At 36.0% G+C, this 16,044-nt stretch overlaps 1 protein-coding gene across 5 annotated transcripts in view; it reads right to left on the reverse strand.

Annotated features, from left to right (window-relative positions):
- The window catches only part of spock1 (SPARC (osteonectin), cwcv and kazal like domains proteoglycan 1), a 218,256-nt gene that overhangs the window by 102,352 nt on the left and 99,860 nt on the right, over positions 1–16,044 (reverse strand). For 3 of the 5 annotated variants that reach the window (XM_048202739.1, XM_048202741.1, XM_048202744.1), the window contains one exon: positions 4,541–4,549. The exons of the other annotated variants lie outside the window; for them this stretch is intronic. In XM_048202739.1, the coding sequence (XP_048058696.1) occupies positions 4,541–4,549 (9 nt within the window). The remainder of the gene's footprint in view (positions 1–4,540; positions 4,550–16,044) is intronic. 5 annotated transcript variants of the gene reach the window in all.

Consider the following 16,044-nt stretch of genomic DNA (forward strand, 5'->3'; position numbering starts at 1 on the left):
GTGTATGTGTCCATCCAAGTGCATTGAGGACGCGAAAGAGAAATCAATTTGGAATTCGTGAGCTACTGTATATGAAATGCGCCTCTCTCTCTCTCTCTCTGTGTGTGTGTGCGAGTGCAAGCCTTGTATGTATGTGCGTCTGTGCGCACCGATAACAGCGTGCCGTGTGATGCACGTCCTGATATTGCTGAGTTAGATGCATTCCTGGGTCAACATATTTTGTTGATTCTAGTCTGAGAATTTAGTCTTAACCCTATTCCTACCCCTAAACCTAACCCTACCCATAAGTTATCCCAAAAATCAGAAGGAAATGATAGATGAATAACACTGATGTAGAAGCACCAATTCATGATTTTAAGCCTAAACTTGACATAATCTGTAAACTTGTCCCTCAAATCTGATTTGAGTGTTGTTCCAGGATCAACAAAAATGTTGACCCAGGAACATGTTGAACTCCGCAATATCAGGTTATGCGCGTGGGCACACTGAATTAAATCCTCTTTTGCCACTTCTAGGGCTTGAATGGTTTTATATCTATTTAATGTGTGAATTAGCAAGACAAGACACGTGCAAACGATAACATTTCACTCTATTAAGGTTAAACTTGCAACTGATCCACGAATCACATGCGTGCCGAACCACGGGGCTTGGTCCGTACGGATCACGGATCAACAACAATCCGTTTAACCACTACTAAATACTAATATTAAGTCAGTCAGTCAAAACTATGAAAATCTTTTCTTTGTATTTTTGTCAGTTAAATAAAAGTTCAAGAGAATTAACAAATCACAGATTCTTGATTTTATTGCATTTTACCAAATGTCCCAACTTTTCTTGATTTGGGGTTGCAAATTTCTTTGTGTAAATATTTGTATGAACATGAAAAGATTCAACAATTGAGACATAAACTAAACAAATTTGAGACATTTGACGAAACAGAAATTGAATAATGAGTCCCTGAACAGAACAGGGGTCAATAACAAAAGTAGCAGTCAGTATGTGGTGAGCCCAACAACTGCTTTAAGTGCTACAGCACATCTCATCTTCATGGACTGAGCCAGATTTGCAAGTTCTTGCTGTGAGAAGTTACTCTTCCAACAAGGCACTTGCAAGTTCTCGAACACTATGGGGGACACAATTACACGTGGTTTGGCACTGCAAGGACAATCAGCTGTCCTTCATGTCTCCCTGTAGCACTGTCACAGACGCCTTGCGTTGCGGATATTGCGGTTTATTGATCTGGTCACATCTGCAGTCCTCATGTCTCCTGCAGCAGGACTATGGCATGTTCATGCAGGTGATCAGGGACCCTAGCCCTCTTTCTCCTGGAGTCAGTAGAAAGATCTTTTTAATGGCCTAAGTTACTGTGACCTTAATTTTCTACTGTCTGTATACTGTTAATTATTCATGGATCATTGAACAAGCATGAAAAACACTGTTTAAACTAGTGTTAATTTTGTTAACGAAATCTACGATGGAAAATGTTTGTCAATGAAGTTTTTTCCTCTGACTAAGATGAGACGATGACGAGACGATAATAAGGCCATTAAACGAAAACTGTGACTATATCAACATGCAATATTTTTGACGAAAAAAGTACTAAGACTAAAATGTAGTTAAAAGAACAAAAACTTTTTTTTTTTATTATTTTTGTTGAAAAAAGAGCCAAAACATTTCAGCCTGCTGTACAAGACTCTATTAGGCGAGCGTTTATGTTTGCGGTTGCCAGATACCAAGAGCTCAAATCCCCCAATCAGAGCTTTTCTGTTAACGGGATACATGCTCAGCTTTTTGCTTTATGCAATCTGGCAACCATTCGCAAGCGCTCTTTGCGGATTCACCCTGATCTGAAAACACCGACATACAGTGCTGTAAAAGTAAGCTGGAGTTCAGCGATCTCCGTTTGAGGTATTCTGCTTAAATGAAAGTGTCATTAAGTCAGTCTGTGACAATGTTCTGTCATGGATCTCGATTTTATTGTTTATGATTGTGGTTGCTGATTGTACTTATGTTATTCAACCTCTGTGTGGCAATATGTACGTTTTTTTTTTTTTTTTTTTTTTTTGCTGTTGTTTTAATAGAGAAACATTAATGCAACTTGGAATTATTGGAATTGCTATTAGGAATTTCTCTGTTATAATATTTAAGTGTAGGCTAACAGTTTTCATAATGTAGACAGGGCAAGTGTATATCTAAAGTTTAGTGGTGTTTATTTAGCTTATAACTGATAGGCTTTAATAAATCTGTACACTAGATAAGGTAAAATAAACCATGCAGATGAATCGATATTCTGTTGATTTGTGCTTACTTATTAACCCTCTGGAGTCTGAGGCTGATTTGGGGCCTGGAGAAGTTTTGACATACCCTGACATTTGTGCTTTTTTCAGTTGTTCATAAACATATTAATGGAAAAAGTGTCATTACACTGTATTCAGCACAAACTAGGCTACCATAATATGTGAGGAACATGTATGTACATGTTTGTGTTTTTGAATGAATAACGTTTATGCGTGGTTATTGAAAAAACAAAAAAATTAAGTCACTGAAATAAGGCCAAAAATATATATTAAATCTGTGTTTACAAGACTTCTGGGTATTGGGGGTTGTAGACTAGAGTTTTTGCTTCAAAATTATGTAAAAAATTATAATGCCTACTTGTTCATATAACACAATATATTGATTTAGTTTTTGTAAGACACTTTTTGTCAAGAAACACAGTATGCGTGGAGGCTTGAATCATCATGAATAATGGCTCATTTACACCTGAGAAGACAAAAGAATTGCTTAAAGAACCTCTAATGGTGCTGCATATTAATGAGGCCTTTCAGTCAGGTAGGCTGTGAAAAAAACCTCTGTAATCATGTCTCAGCTCAATTTAAAATAATGGTATTCTATTATATTCTTTAAAATATAATGTATTTCTGTGATGCAAAGAGTCTGAATATAGGCTTTTAGTTTAAAAGCATTCACATTTGGAGAAATATTGATGGATTCTCATATGTTTATGTCAATTTTCTATACAGAAGAGTTATATTTATTCTATATTCATTATCACTATGAGCGCTGGTGTTTTCAATTCATACTTGTAGCCGGAGGGCGCTCTGTACACCTTTAGTCCACAATTTATTCCAAAGAATAAGAGGACATTTCAGGAATGGTGTTTTCAATTAATTCTTGCAACCGGAGGGCGCTCTCTGTGCACATTTAGTCCACAAATTATTCTAAAGAAGAAGAAGAACCAGGAACTAACGGCATGTCTTCCAGAGGTCGCTAACATACAGGCTTTTACATACAGATAAACACTTTTCAAGACAATACATACACGATTGAGACGATGTATGCATGTATTGACTGAATTTGCGTCTGAATAGCGCTCGCTCCGTGGGCGTGGCCGCATTAGCGGATAATGAGCTGAATCACGGATTTCTGACATGTGTCTCTTTTCATACAGATTACATAAACACAGAATTTTTGTTTTCGATTTGACTTATATGATTTAAAACCTGACATTTCAACATGTCTTTAAACCTAAGTCTATTTTTTTTGTGATTAGTAGTCACTAAGTTATAGTTCATTTTCTGAGAACTATCAGATTAAACTTTGTTCAGAGGGAGAGGACAGATTATACATCATTTTAGTTTTCTTTATTTTGCAAAAAGCACAACATTTTGTTTTTACTCTGAGTGTATACAAATAAAAGAAGATATTCTATAGTTTCAATTGATATATTACTTATGTCTCTATGACAAAAAATGACGGAGTATTTTAAGTCTGTTTTGCTGCAATGTGAAAAAAAACCTGAAAACGCGCCAGCGCGTTTTCAGACCTCAGGGAGTTAAAGAGCAAATTCTGATGAAATGTAAAAATAAATTTCCCAAATGACAACAATCATTTTAATTAAAATTGAGCAAAATAATATATTTTTTATCATTTTAACCATTATACAGTATGACGAAAATGACAGAAATGTGTAAGTTTTCATTGACTAAAACTAAAATGCTCAGACATTAAGTTGAGTAAAACTTGACTAAACAAAAACAAGACAAGGTTGACTAAATATGACAATAACTAAAAGTTACATTTGACACAGGACTAAGACTAAGACTAAATTTAAAAATAGCTGACAAATTTTACACTAGTTTAAACCCTTTCCAATAAAGATATGTAAAACTTATTTTGATTTTGCATAATTATCTTTAAAATATAGTATAATGAATTTTCTTTCTTTTTTGCTGAATATATATACACACAATATCATTCAAAAGTTTGGGTTTCTCTTCTGCTCACCAAAACTGTATTTAATCAAAAATTATATTGTGAAATACTATTACATTTAAAAATTATTTTAAAAACTGCTGCATGATTCTTCAGAAATCATTCTAATATGCTGATTTGCTGCTCAAGAATTATATAATTTTTAACTGTCATTTTTGATCAACTTAATGCATTGCTGTTGAAGTATTAAAAAGAGAGAGAGAAAGAGTAAAGTGCATATTGCTATATGAGAAATCTTATAAAAAAGCTAGACTATTTAACTTACCTCAACCTCCTTGAGACAGCAGAAAGAGAAAAAGAGAAAAAAAAAGAGATGATCAGGTTACCAGTGACCAAATTATCAAGAAACATTTAAATTATAAATTGACTATAAAAAAAAAAAAAAAAATGTTTGGAGATTTAACGAGGAAGTATAATTTACTCAATTTACACATTGCATATCGTGTTTCACTAAGGAGCACATCATTAGCATAGAGTCAGTAACACAGCGCTGGAACACAGATGTGAAATAAAAAGACAGAGTGAACGTAAAATGCAAGGTACTCAATTTTAACGTCTGTTTTTTCTTTATTGTTGCATTAAAGAAATATCATAATGACAATCGAGCTGTTGGTCTCATGATTACAGCAGATTCACAGATGTGATGACATTCAACAGCATGAATGGGAGTGTGATAGTGCTGAAATGTGTATTACAAAACATTGTAAACCATGATAAATACACCAAACTATGAAGCATGACCTGAATACACACGGATAATTCATCATCTGGTTTTCAACTCAATCAAACTTCAAGCTCAAGATTAATTCAAGCTAATGAAACATCAATCAATGAGAAACACACATTTACTGAGATTTCAATGCTGGATCCAGCTGGGACAACAACACACACACAAACACAAACATGCATCCATACAAAAACACACACCCTGTGTGATACTTCATGTGTGAAGCAACACAGGATATTATGAGAGAAGACGTGTAATTCTGAAGGCATTACAGTCGCCGAGTACAACAGAGGAAGAAAGCAATAACAGCGACATACACACACACATCTTAGAGATAAAGATATGATCATTATTAATAAATACTTCAGCTCTGAGGTCTTTCACCAAACTGCTTATGTTCCAGCGGCTGATAAAATGTTTGGAATAAACACAATAAATCATTATTAAGATCTTAAACATAGAGGCGGCACTTACAGCGGCAAACTTGGACAAACACACACAACAACAACAACACTATGGAGTGTCTCTGCGTGTGCATGTGTTTGTTGTACCTGTATTTCTATCACACATACAGTTATTTACTTTTGATGCGCAAAACACTACAAACCCTGCGTTTACGTTCACAGAAAACTGAATTCATGCAATTCAAGGCAGGTAAATAGAGTCAAATTTTTAACTAATCGATAACACCATACTTTCCCCAGTTTATTAATCACACTACATTCAGACAATTGTTTTGTATTACAAGTTTTCTGAAATGTTATTTAAATATGAAAATGAGGAATTGTCTATTTAAATATGCAATGATTTGCATACATTTCCAGAAAATAAATTTGTAATGTTTGGTGTATGTAAAGCTGCTGAAGAGGAGATATTTGAATCAGTGAAAAAGAAAAAAACTCACAGCCTTGCACTCACAGATATGTATTATAACTGAAATCTTAATACACAAATAGATAAACTGTCATAAAATAAACACTTAAATGTGTAATTTATGTTTTATTTCCAACAATCTTAGCTGCCTTAATTGTATTTACAATTAAATAGATTTATTTGTGTAATGCCACTTAAAATGGCTTTATTAGCTCAGTTTTCTTTTATATATTGATGCAAGTTGTATCGAATAGTTCAGCTCTTTTTTTAAATAGCCTTTAGTTTACGTTTATTTGCTACTTGTAATCACTAGTCTAGGTTCTTTGATTTCACAACATTAACTTGACATTAGTTTTTATATCATACAAATAAATATTAATGAGATTACGTTAGTGTTTAATGTTATCAGTGGTTAATGAGAGCTTTAAGATGCATCAACATGTTATTTGATGGATCTGAGAATGGTAACCAAATTATAAAAATTTAAACCTATCCTTCATTCAGACAGCATTCGCCTCTTTAAACCAAACCCAACAACATTCATTTGAGAAAATCACTCAGTCTCTCAAATCCTGCCCTAATTACACTAAAGCACTTATCCAAACTTTCAATTCTATTTTGGAGCGTGAGCGCAAACAGAATGAAGAAGAGGGAAAAAAGTGCAAGTAAAAGAAATTAAAACGACATGCATTTGCATTCAAAGCATCCGCATCGATTTGAAGAGGCAATTTTTCATTTCAATTAATTTTTAATTTCTCTGTATCAACACTGTTTTGGTCATTTGAATGTTAATTGCTCATGGTTTAACTAACTCTATTACTTCTTTGAAAATCCATCTAAATACTGTCAAACTCAGAGTCACACTTGACTGTGTTTGATATGCTAATCTATCACAAACATCACAACCCATCAGTCCAGCTCCCCTCATGTGCTCCGCTTTTTCCTTTCTTTTCTCATTGTTTCTAACATACCAAACTACAAAATTCAGTAGTGTTGTCAAAAGTACCGGTACTTCGGTACCAAGTCGGTACTGAAATTTTGAAAATGTGACGATACCAGCATTTCTGTAGTACGCTAGTACCGAGATTCGGGTTATATTCGGTACCCACTGATAGGGCTGTGCTAGTATTTACTTGAATATGACACGAGTGAAGCACAACGTTTTGTTTACAAAAGAAATAATAGGTTAGCAGTTAAATGTGACATCGCAGCCATGGAAACATTTTGGTTCATGCCGAATGAGAGGTACATGAGTGCATAAATTTAAGTTTTGTATTCTGTTTTGCGAATCGCGATCTGGTCACCTGATTATCAGAGAATTTAACAATATTCCATTAGTTATTCCACTGGACATGGAATCTCTGTTTCTTTTCCCAAATCTTCACTCACGCAGGGGATTATAAACATTTCTTCCTTTCGTTCCCTTAGGCCTATAGGCTATTCGCATTCTTTACTGTGGTAAAGTAGAAAAAACACCACAGGACAGAAACCTTTTTTTTGCACGTCAATTTCTATTGAACACAGTTTGTGCTTGTTATTAGACTTTATAAGGTGGGTCAAGTTTATTTGTATAGCGCGTTTCACACACGCTGGTGATTTTTACTTTCGTTTTCTCTGACAGCGCAAAATCAAACATAGCCTGAATGTCTTGCCCCTGCGGAGGATAAAACACGCTCTTCAGACCTTTTACAACAAGTGTCAGTTGGTTGTAACATCAGGAGATAACACGAAGATATTATTAAAGAGAAATGGTCTCGTTCCTGCTCGTGTCCTTCATCCCTCTCAAAGCACAAAGCGGCTATATCAGAGACTATAATAACAGGACACTGGCTATATGACGCATCTTTGTGTGGAAATAAAAAACAAATGTTTTTTGAAATAATATTGAACTTTATTATTCAGGTTACCATAATTTACCAATATTTATTTACAGGCTGTAGTGTGTTTCACTGACGGAATAGCTCAAATAAACACGCACATCTGTAACCCCTGTTGAAAAAAACAGCATATGCTGGTAAGGTAGGTTTTGAAGCTGGTATGCTGGTTTGAGCTGGTTTATGCTGGTCCATGCTGGTCCAGGACCAGCTTAGGACCAGTTTAGGACCAGCATAAACCAGCTCAAACCAGCATACCAGCTTCAAAACCTACCTTACCAGCATATGCTGTTTTTTTCAACAGTACAAAATGGATGTTTGAGCATTTATTTATTTATTTTTGTTATATTTATTTCAAATGTATTTAATTGAGGTAGCCTATGTATATACACACACAAACATACACACACACTCCAAATCATGTTTAATGTTTTTAAAATAGGCTAAATAAAATAGTTCCAACAGATTTTGCTGTTGTACTGAAATTGGTACCGAGAACCGTAAAATTTTCATGGTATCGGTACCGACTACTGGAATTTTGGTACCGTGACAACACTAAAATTCATTTTTTTTTTCTTTTATAATATACTGATGACAACCTTAAAAACACAGGCGCTGAAGAGAATGTAGCTTTTCCACAAGCTGAGGTAAATACTAATATATAAAAGGTGCACGCTGTCATGCACACAAATACAAAACACCATCATGGTAACACACATTCATTTAACAACATAAGACATAACATAAAATCTTAATGTACATAACAGATTAGAAAAATACTAAGAAGCAACTGTTATTTCAATAAAACCATCAAATGTGAGCTGTCAGAGAATTGCAGAGAATTATGTGAATGTCATTTTATGGCTTTTCACTGTAAATTATAAGATAATTTGCTCTTTTTCACTTTCAAGAATTGTATATTTGTAACGAATCGGGACTCATGGTAAGATCCATTTGCAAGCTTTTATTAAAGTTAGAGTGGTCGTACAGACAGGGTCGAACAGGAGCAAACAGGAACAGCAGGGGACGGACAGAATCGTGGTCAGGGTGCAGGCAGTAGATCAAGGCAGGCAGAAAGCGTTCACAGTCCAGGAAACAATACACAGTCCAAGGGTATGCAGCAAGGAATCAAAAATGGGTAACCAGACAGGATCAAGAACAGATAGGCAGACATGGAATAAACGCTCAGAATTGTTACAGGGGTAATCAAGACTTCGCGGTGAGGTGGTGTGTGTGACAGTCCTTTATAGTCCTGGTAATGAGCTGCAGCTGGGTGTGGTGATTAGTGTAGTGATTGGTGGAGTGAGTGCAGGTGATTGGCAGAGAGGATTATGGGGAATGTAGTCCGGGAAGTGACAGGAGCAGACGGTGATCGTGACAATATTTAACAGTATTTTTACTGTAAAATTACATGAAATGTAGCTCTATTAGTTTTTCACTGTATATAGTAAGCAAGAGTTAATAGTTAACTAAAATTAATCAAAGTTTTCATTACTTAAATTGAACTGAAATAAAATAAAAACATATTTTACTTAGCTAGTTTTCAAAGCAACATTTCTCATTTTCATTTAGTTTAATTTGATGTACTAAAACAACTAAAGCTGAAACAAAAATTAACAAAACCTATGCACATATATTTAAAAAATAACTAATAAAAATGTAAAAAAAAAACAAAAACAAATTTACTAAAACTTTAAAATTAAAATGAAAACAGAAAATACAAAAAAAAAAAAAAAAAACTATAATAGTATCAATGCCACTAAACCGTTATTGTTACGTAGCATTTTTAGTCTTTTACCGTTAAAATCAGCGTTAGAGTGCGGTAATGTCTTGACAGCTGAACATCTGAAACCCTGTGAGCAAAGCTGAGATGTACAGGAATGCTAACGGATTCCTTTATCCAGGTATTACAATACTCAAGGTGAAAGACCACAAACACTCTTACTGGCAGGGCTGAAAGCCAAAGGATTGTGGGAAATGCAGTAATGAGGGGTCTAGAGGTTAACAACTCACACACATTAGATTTTCTAAAAGCGTACACACCGTCTCTCTCTCTCTCTCTCTCTCTCTCTGTTTCCCTAGATTTCTCATCTGGTGTTGTCTGATAGCTCAGAACAAAGCCCAAGGCTGTCTCCTACTGAAGCATACCAAAAAAAACAGAAAGACTCAGTGAGGTTCAAACTGTACAAGCAGCTGCCAGCGGCACCATCTGATGCGTAAACTTTACAGCATCATCAGAAAGAACATAATGGCCTGTGTAAAGTTTACAAGTCCCACCGGAGCACAAAAACCAGGAGGAGAGAGTGCTGAAACGTGCTTAATGCCACCAACGGGACCTGTGTTTATTAGGGATGTGCAGTTTTGTCAGTTTGACTTCTGAAGTTCATGACGGATAAATAAAGCGAGTACTCGGGGGTTTTAAGAGGACGGAGCGAATTCCATCTGTGTATTTTTTTTTTAATTGTTGGTATGTGCAGACGTGAATCAAACAGACATCGTTTGGCTTTTTCAGGATGTCTCTCTGGTTTTTAGCACCTCACAGCGCAAGTGTTGCATGTCCAGTTAAAAATAGTTTAAAACATGCCTCAAGATGAATTTAACAGCTTTTAACCTTGTTAAGCTCGAGGTATGAAATAATAGTCAGATTTTTTTTTTTTTTATGGAACAGTTTATTGAACCTTTAGACAAAAAAAAAAACTAAAAAAAAAAAAAAAAAAGGCTGCATATGTTTTTTGTTGAGCATCATATTTGATACATAATGCTGTTATGGCTCACATAGTCTGATATAGTGAGAATATGAAAGAAAAAAAAAACCTAATTTTAGAGGCCCAAACTGAGCAAAAATATGCAATTTGGTGCAGATGCTGATATTTATATGGATGAAATTCTGATAGCTTGTAATGTAAATCAATAAGATCTTTATAACATATATAAAATATAGCAGACTACTTACATAAAATGCATATAAATATCAGTCGTCACTCTATATCTATATCACTCTATATGCTTAGTTTTATGATCAAAGCTATGTAGTTTGAAAACATATAATGCAATCCAATGATGATTGAGAGATGACCCTTCCTCAAAAAAGCCTGATGATCATATTTGATACTCACATTTTAACATGATTTTTCTAAAAATTATGTATGATAATCAAGTAAATCTAAGTAGCTTCAGTCCAGTAAATGTTCATCTTGAACTATTGTATAACTATTATATAACTACTATATAAGGCCTTTTACTTGCTAGAAAAGTATAAACTATCAATCAGATGACAGATGGACTGTAGTAGATTGTGTGCAACAGAAGCAAAAATTTTCAGCAAACTTTTGATCATGTTGATCATTTGGAGGCCTTATAAAATTATGTATCAAATATGATACAGTTTAGAGGGTTTTGCAAAAACTGTAATAAATCACATTATTTAAAGTGAGGTCTAACCTTGGTGCATTTGTGTGTTGAATTTGAACACAATACAGTCATGCAGTTTTTCTGTTTTCATGATCAATCCCTGCTGTGTTTGTGTGTGATTCAGAGTGAATCAGATGTGTTTACTGGGAGAGAGCCAAAGTGTTTGTTTGTGTATCAAGCTTGTTTCTTTACTTGTCTGGCCAATGCACTTTGCTCTAGTAAAAATGAAACTTGAGCAAAATAACTCGATACAGCCAAAGAGAGTATGATTAAACGATTTTTTGCTTTTGTGACAAATGATATGGTAAATCTGAAACTATGAAAACTAGCTTCTGCGTGCAAGTGCAACAAATGAAAGCACTGTCACCAGCAACTTAATTCAATCCATAAACCACTAAATGATCACTAAACCAAAATAACTTACTAAACAAGCACACATGAGAGGGTGAGACGGATGTGTGTGGTTTCTGCAGTAACCGGATATGGTAGATGCACATCTAAAACTCAAGAGATTCATTAAGCAGAGGAAATCATCCATGTCTCTACAAACATCGTTAGCATACTGTAAACTCACTTAATCTGTTTATAAATACACAAAACAACTAATCAATTCTCCTCCATAATTACAAAGATCAGCTCATCAAATGTTGATTTTTCTAGATTACATCTGTAATGTTTATCGGATTGCCATCCAGTGTTATTTTAGTATTATTATTACTTATTATTATTTTGAATTCGTTTTATTTTTGTATTTTCAGCTTCTTCTTTTTTTTTTAATTTCTATTTGTTTTAGTAATTTTGGTAAGTGATTCTGCATCTCATGTAACTGACCAATCACATAATGGATTTAGCTAAATATGTCTTTGAAATCTTTTATCTAGTTCAGTAACTTCAACAAAAAAATGCTTTTATCACTGGTTATTTTTGCAGGACATTTTATAGAAGGGGTAAAAGACCCTGTAACGTTTACCAGCACATGAACTCAGAGTTTGTAAATATAAAAGTTCTTCATTGGCATCGATGGTTCCATGAAGAACCTTTAACATCAAAGGAACCTTTCCACTAAACAAAAGGTTCTTTGAAGGGGATATATCATGAAATTCTGACTTTTCCATGTTTATATGCTATAATCGGGTCCCCGGTGCATCTACCAACCCAGAAAACATGAACCCAGTAACTTTGTTTCGGTAAGCCTTTCTGTGCAAGCATATGAAAAAATTAGCCGTTTAGATTTTGCTCCATGGCAAAACACACAACAAAGGGGGTGAGGCCATGTTGGGCTGCTTTAGAATTGAGGAAGAGTTGTTGTAGTAGAGTGTTGTTACTATGTCGCCATTTTACACCAGACTGCTTCACAAACGAGGGTCAATTCAACTGGATTTGCACAAAAGATTAACATGACGGCACATGCTAGTCGATGAGTTGAATCAACTCCACAGCAATTACATACATTTATCCACTAACCGTTCAGTAACGTCCAGTTTCATTCTAAAAGTTGTAACTTCTTCCTGAGTCTCTCCATCAGTGTCGACTCCGGTTTGAACAATGTAAGGCTGAACACCGTTACTGACAATCCTCATTTTGGCTGCGTGAAATTCTCCAGCTTTGTTGTTGCTGAGCAACCGAAGCGTGAACTGTTAAAGCTCCGCCCTCTTTTGGAAAGTGGGCCGGGAGCAGCAGCTCATTTTAATTTAAAAGGACACACACAAAAATGGCGTGTTTTTGCTCACACCTAAATAGGGGACAATTTGACAAGCTATAATAAATGATCTATGGGATATTTTGCACTGAAACCTCACAGACACATTCTGGGGACACCAGAGACTTATATTACATCTTGTGAAAAGGGACATAATAGGTCCTCTTTAAAGTGGAAAAAAGGTTCTTTGGATTATTAAAATGTTCTTTACACTAAGAAAAAAAAAGTTCTCCTATGGCATCGCTGTGAAAAAGCCCTTTATTTTTAAAAGTGCAACCATTTGCAACCATTTTTAAGAAAAAATCACTGAAAAGTTCTTTAGAAAAACCAAAATGCTTCTATATGTCATTGCTGCAAAAAAAACAAAAAAAACCTTTGGAATCATTATTTTGAAAAATGACAGATGAAACCATCATATAAATCATATAATATAAATCCAGTCCGAATATGGCTTACGGTCCAAACTCTTCTAAAGCGCATGAAACTGAAACAGAGTCGAAGTTTGCAACCAAAAAAAACACAGTAACACACAGCTGACAACACACACGGCACCTGCTGCAGACTCGATTTCTCACATCCAAACACAGCGTGATAGGGTGTGTGCCGATAACACGAGGTGAGTTCACCTTCTGTACAGAGGACTACCTGATCCCATCACAGATATGGAGCCTGGTCTCAACAACACGAGACGTGTTTCCAGTTCCTCCACACTGTGAACAAGCGTGTGTGTGTGTGTTATCTGGCACGTCATTCCCATGAGCCCCAGTCCCACTTCAGAGTGGAAATAAATCAATGTGTTCATTTAGTTTTACAGTAACACGGGCCGTCTATTTCCCTCAGACTCCTGTGGGATTGGAAAAGCCGGAGAGGGTTTATCCATGATGCACTCCGGAAGAGAGAAACTTGTGCAATGTTTCCTCACGTCTGAGGACCCGCGGGATTGCGTTTCATCCCTCCATCAGTAAGAGACAGATTCATCCTCGGACTGAGACGTACTTGAAACCACATAAACTGCATAAAGCGGAAAGTGTCTGATGAGATTCCTGTGTTTGTGAAAGGAAGGTTTTTCTGATTGGTGTTCAAGAAACTTAAAACATTACATACATTACTCTGCTACAGTTATTGGAATAGCAATTTCTGAGTAAATATTTTTTATACACAATTTTTTTAGTAACAATTTACAAAAAGCTCCCATTATTTAATGTAAGCTAATGCATTAACTAAAATTTTAATGTATATATACAGCTAAAAAACATATATACATCAAGCCATCACTTCCGCAGTTAAATGGCACACATGTACAATGCCGTCCACGTGATGTAAAAGAAAACGAGACTCATCGGACCAGACAACCTTCTTCCACTGCTCCAAGGTTTGGTTCTGACACTCGCATACGGTTTGTGGGCACTTTTGACCGTGGACAGGGGTCATCATAGGCACTCTGATTGGTCTGTGTCACCGTCTACGCAGCCCTATACGCAGCAGAGATGCAATGCACTGCTGTGACATATTCCTCATATAAGCATCATTAAAATTGTGTGTGATTTGAGCCACAGTAAACCTTCTGTTGGCTCGGGACCAGACGGGATAGCCTTCACTGTCATTGTGCATCGATGAGCCTTGGGCGCCCAACACCCTGTCGCCGGTCTGTGGTTTGTCCCTCCTCGGATCACAGTTTGTAAACTCTCACTACTGCTGACTGGGAGCAAACCACAAGCCTTGCCATTTCAGAGACAGAGTCTCAGTTGCAGTGCCATAACCGTTTGGCCCTTGTCAAAGTCACGCAGGTCTTTATTCCTGCCCATTTCTCCTGCATCCAACACAAGAACTGATTGTTTGCTTACCATCTAATCTACCTGGAGAAGATCAACAATATTCACTTCACCTGTAACTGGTCATAATGTTTTGGCTCATCATTGTACAATTAAATGTTGTAAACATTATTAGTTCAATGTAGTTAACTAATGTTTACAAATGCAACCTTACTGTAAACTGTTACAGACAATACAGACTGTTGACAAACTACTGTACAACAACAGTGTAGATAATTTTGTTGCCTTTTTATCAATTGCTTAACCTGACAGTTACTACAACAATGCAAGAGTTACAGTTGTGCTCAAGAATATGCCATTTACATGCTTCTGTCGCAATTAACACTGACAATGTGTGTCAAAGATTTGCAAAAAGTTCACAAACTTTGTCAAATACAATTAAAGTCCCTGTAAAGTCATTTTAAAGTATGTGTTCTGAGTTTGTCACACTGCAGAAAAATATGTTATTAACCACCCAGCCAAATCTGAATGATTAAAAAAATCTGCAAGTAAATGAAATAAGTTATCAAAATCTCGAAAAAATAGGCAGCGCTCTCTGCTCTCAAACGCTGGGGGCGTGAAACCACACCCACTCGCGAGAGCTGCCGTCTCAACTGAGGCCATCCTTAAAAATATTCTTGTTTGCCGTAACCCGACCGACCCTGTAAATTTAGGACCGACTCAAATTTTTTTTTTTTTTTGCTTTAAGTCCGACCGACTTGCCGGTTGTAAATTTGTGTTAAGACTGACCTTTTTTTTTTTTTACTCTTCAAACAACTAATACAAAAGCAATAAAATAATATTAATTATATTTTAGTAAGTATTGTAAATGTATAAATAGCCTAGGCCTACATACAAACGAAGGCTACGTTCTTTCTTTTAAATAAAAACCCGTGACGTCATTAACGGATGTCACACTATGGCCGGTGCGTTCGCTTCGTCTCAACCCGTTGAGAGACGAGACGTGCTGACAGATAAAATAATTACATGATTGTGATAGCCTACGTATATTTGTCTGATTTCTTCAAGCCGTCGTATTTACCATGTTTACTATGGTAATAGCGCGAATAGTCTTGGTGATCAGAATCCACATCGGATCACAAACATAAGTTATTTAAAACACTTGCTGCTGTCTGAAAGTGCGTTTTGAGCTAAAATGACTTTAAAAGTCTTTAATGCTGGTGTTAGCTGGTAACCTACATGTAATCATCGGCGCCTCCGTCTCCACACAAAGATAAACTCCACCTTTGTTCGTAACCACTACCTCCTCAAGCCCGAGCTGGCCCGCTTTGGACCAAGGTATTCGGCGGGCCGAAAAACCAGGGCCGTTGGCCCCGAGGAAGCCCCGATGAGGCACGATCAAGCCCCGGAAGT

The sequence above is a fragment of the Megalobrama amblycephala genome, linkage group LG9 (assembly GCF_018812025.1).
Source record: "Megalobrama amblycephala isolate DHTTF-2021 linkage group LG9, ASM1881202v1, whole genome shotgun sequence".
NCBI classification, from domain to species: Eukaryota; Metazoa; Chordata; class Actinopteri; order Cypriniformes; family Xenocyprididae; genus Megalobrama; species Megalobrama amblycephala.